The sequence below is a fragment of the Cyprinus carpio genome, unplaced genomic scaffold (genome assembly GCF_018340385.1).
Source record: "Cyprinus carpio isolate SPL01 unplaced genomic scaffold, ASM1834038v1 S000006625, whole genome shotgun sequence".
Lineage (NCBI taxonomy): Eukaryota > Metazoa > Chordata > Actinopteri > Cypriniformes > Cyprinidae > Cyprinus > Cyprinus carpio.
The window spans coordinates 79177-83664 of NW_024879257.1; the positions used below are offsets into that span (position 1 = coordinate 79177).

The 4488-nt window shown below is 32.7% G+C and overlaps 1 protein-coding gene across 7 annotated transcripts in view; it reads right to left on the minus strand.

Moving 5' to 3' along the window:
* Positions 1-1858: 1858 nt before the first annotated feature.
* LOC109092272 (ral guanine nucleotide dissociation stimulator-like 1) overlaps positions 1859-4488 on the minus strand; it is a 17369-nt gene continuing 14739 nt past the window's right edge. For all 7 annotated transcript variants that reach the window (XM_042755005.1, XM_042755001.1, XM_042755006.1 and 4 more), the window contains 3 exons: positions 3729-3986; positions 3440-3554; positions 1859-3038 (listed from right to left, as the gene is read on the minus strand). In XM_042755005.1, coding sequence (XP_042610939.1) covers positions 2890-3038; positions 3440-3554; positions 3729-3986 — 522 coding nt within the window. In that variant the 3' untranslated portion in view covers positions 1859-2889. The remainder of the gene's footprint in view (positions 3039-3439; positions 3555-3728; positions 3987-4488) is intronic.

Here is a 4488-nt window from a genome sequence, read left to right on the forward strand (position 1 = left end):
AGCGTCGGAGGAGACTGTAAAACATGTTTCGTGTCTTAAGAATAAAGAAAACAAGCTAGATATTGTCACGAGCATCTAAATGCTTATAAAAAGAAAGGAACACAAATGCTGCTGCTGTTGTCTGCTAATGTGTGTAGTCTACTAAGAATGGTTTCTTTATGTGGAGATTAGCTCTTGTATAACATATTCTGATTATCTGCTAAATGTAGATCTTATATTTATTCTTATTACTAGTGCCTGTGATTACCCAGTGATGCTGGAGATCTACAGTTCCTGCTGTTCCTTAGAAATACTTATGATTGCAGTTAGCTAGGGTCACTGAATCTGACAAGTAAAATTTCATATAGGCTAAGCCAGTGGTTATATATATGTAGCTCTTTCATAATAACTGACTATAAATGTTTAATAAAGCGACTTGTTTAATAAAGTGTGATATTATATTGATCAGCTGACATTGATGTATGGTCTAAAAGGTCAAAATTATATACCACAATGTACCCCCCTTTTTACTCTGTATATGTTCGACAAACTCATTCAAGTGATGTAAAGATTTCTCCTTTTTCCTATAGGTTTATTCTTGTAGTCTTTTGAGTAACAGTCACCAATTATTAGACAGTACAGAAATCATTACCAGAAAAAAATTTTTTTGTGATGCTTTTTAGGTTATCATTCAGAAGGTTTGTTATTGCACCTCTAACACTGTTGAAATTTCTCCACTGTAAGTAGTCAACTAAGCTGTACAGGTAATGTCAATATAAATTAAATTAAACTGACTTAAAAACATGAGCTTAACTTATTTTTAAAAATTAAGAGTTGCTTAACTTATTTTGATTGAAGAAATGTAAAAACATGTTTTAATGACTTATTGATCATACCTTTTTTATTTTACATTTATGTTTGCATATTACTAAGATAACCATTAAAATTATATTTGACTGAATTTGACTGGTGAGATTTTTTCGGCCTTCTAGAGTGTTCCTAGAATAAAAGAGTTTTCATTTTAATTTCACAATTCAAGTTAGAGATGAATTAAGATTGGGTTCAAATGTTTTTATATAATCTGAAAAAAGTAGGATAAAAAGTATATGAATAAACAGCCCACATAAGACTTGTATGTAACTGTTAATAACTTAAAGTGTTGTCTTATCTTCTCACAGATCAACCTTTTATAAGACAAATTCAGGAATACACACTATATAATATAATTATATACATGCATGTTTAATGTTCACTGGCCCACAGGACTTTTTATAGTTTATTCATTTTTATTTAGTTTCTTTTTTTTATGTACACAACACTTTTTTAAGAAATGGAGAGGGTGAATAGTAACAAGATAAATGCATGTTAAGGAATTCCTTCTCAATCTGCATTTCCATCCATAATGTTGTTTCTTTATTTAGACTTTTATGTTTAAGATAAATTTAACATTTAATCAGTGTAAAGATAGCATTAGATATATTTAAAAAACTTATTTCTATTTAAAAATTATATATTTAAAAAAAAAAAATATATAGCAACTAGAACTTCTGAAATGTAGTTTAAAAAACATATTTTGGGAGCATATTTTAAACAATCAAAAAGTGATGTATATTTTTAAATCAAAGAATGCAAAACAGACAACAAGAAGTGCCAAATTAACATTTTAATGACACAAAGACAGACACATTTCAGTCAGGAATTGTGGCTTTCTGTGCAAACAGCAAAAGTGTGCTTTTAATGCTGATTCAGGTTCCCTCCAATTTGCCAAAAACACTTGCTGTAGCTTCCAAGGAACACTACACCTGCTCCACTATTTAGCAGCAAACTATTTCACACACACCAAGCACTTACATTTCACATCCTTCAGGATCTAACTTACTTTAACTTTCACAAAACACATACACAGTCGGTGAGATTCATCTAGTGCACCCAGTGCTCTTCAGTTCTCCGAATTGCATTTTGCTCAGAAAGTCACAAGATATCCAATATGGATGAGTTACTTCATTTGACACTACCAGAAATACAAATTAACATATTCAACTTGAGAAAAACAAGTGATAAAGAAGTGCAAGCATCACTTCATTCAGACAAAGATTCGGCACAGTTGCCAAAAGTCTTAAAACATTAAGAAACAGCTTATAGGTTTGAGATTATTGCACATAAATACAGCTAAAAAAATTAAAAAGAAAGAGCTGAAAGAAAAAAACAGCACTATACAGAACACAGAACAACAAAAAGAGATGAATTAGCACACATAAAAGTTAAATTAAATACTCTAAAACTGAAATGCATCAAAACATTAAAATAATGTGATCTTTATTAAAATTGTATTAAAACTAAATAAAATATATTATATAAACATTTTTATTATGTCACTTAGAAAACAACCTAAATATAATATAAATTTCACTTTTTACCTATCGCTGAATATTAGCTACATAAAAGCTTGCATTTGTAAGCCATACTTGTGTTCATCCACCTACAGACAGATGTTCCTCAGTAAATCTCAGGTATATGTGTGACCTCCCATTTCAAGGCAAAACCTCTGAATAAACTGGCAGCAGATGTGGCCAATTATTGCAACTTCTCTAGGTCTTCATTTCAAATGAGTCTTTCTTCCTCCAGTTTTAACTGGTTTTAAATCAGAACTGTTATTGTGGCAGCTGTGCTACAGTTTCCTTGTTATTTGTCAATGAGACATTACTGAGTGAGATGTTGTCATAACTTGTGACTCCAGGATGCTTCAGAGCTCAGTGATGCATCCATCAGTCTGTTTTTAAATTTATCTGAGCTTCGACATCCAGTAGTCACCCGCTCATCACAGTCATCCATGTGGTTATATAGTCTTTGTTCACTTTAAAGTTTTTCATGTATTATTCCACTATGCTGTGAGTTGTCATCGAGGTTCTGTTACTTGCGGGACCTCCGAACTGCTCCATGACTCCAGGATGAGCCAGGCGCTCTGCCGAGATTTTTGTAACGCTGGCGAAGCACAAAGTCAAAGTTGGCAGCGGTGCGCATGGCATAGAACACGTTGGCTTTGTCTGGGATCAGCAACTCTGATATAAAAACATGACAGTGTTTTATTGAGTGCTAAATACATACTTAAAAAAAAAAAAAAAAATATTCTAATTGTGCTTACACCTAATAACCTAAAATATATATTTTGTTAATTTAAATAAAGCTGAATTAATATATAATCTTAATATAAAAATACAAATAAAAATGCATGAAAATTGTTGCAACTATGTGAAATAAAGAGTATTAAAATGACTAAAAATGAAAAAAAAAAATTTTTAATCGAAATATTTTTATAAATTAATAAAAAGGTCAAACGCACATGAATAGCAAAATAACCAAAATAAAATCTAATATCAATATTAATGAATACTTCGATAGTATATAAATTGTACTAAATAGTTTTGAGTTTCAGTGTTGAACATAAAATCAAGAAGCTCACCTTTGTCACTGGAAAGCACTTGTGTGAGACTAAATTCTTGGCAGCTCATCTCTTCCAAGTTGTGTTTCTCCAGAGCTCTCTGAATCACCTGAGCTGTCTTGTCCTGACTGGTTATCTAAAAATAAAGAGATGATAAAGTTTCAAGACTTTAGATTTGCTGGGGTTAACAACTACGTACTTCATAAGCCACCAACTTGTTGCCACTGGAAATATGTCAAATAAATAAATAAATAAAAAAGATGAGAAGCATGGACACTGCAGAAATCACCAAATATTAAAGCCAACTTACCAAAATACTTTTATAAACGTTTCCATTGTTGCCAAATTCCACACTGACTCTGACGATACAAGAATCAGCGACCTGCTTGTTGTACATGGGATGCTTGAGAGAGGGAGAGGATGATGATGAAGATGATGTAGATGAGGTAGGGGAGGGGCTGTCAGGGTTCAGGACAGAGATATCCGCCTGTAGGCATCTACGAAAAGAGCTGGGCGGAGTCAGAGAGGAGGTAGCTGTGTCTACTGAGATGTCCTGACAGGATACAGACTGTGAATGAGGGAATGGAGAAAGACTGTTTACCCCAACAAATCTGTAAGAGGTCTGTGATGAGCACAGCACAGGTTTTTCACATTTAATTTAGGTGGCAACTGACCATATTAGATGTACCAGATAGCTCGTTCTTTCATAAGTATATTTCTTTTAGGTGTTCAGCAACACAGATTGCAAGCGATAAATACTTTGGTTAATGATGCGTCGTATGTAAAACATCACATGCTGGCGGCATTATCTAATACACTGTGTTCTGTGTCAACTTCACTGAAGCTCTGTGTTGACAGTGCAAACTTTAACTACTTTGTGTGACTGGAAAGTTAAGGCGAAACAAAAAAAGTCACAAACACCTGAATGGATTTTACTAACCTAAAGGCCTCAGTATAAACGAACAGTCAAAATAGGTTTTGAGATAATATTAGACCTATCAGTCTAATATCTGTCTGACACATGTGTACATCAGTATTGTTTATATACTATTATAGTATTTATTCATATT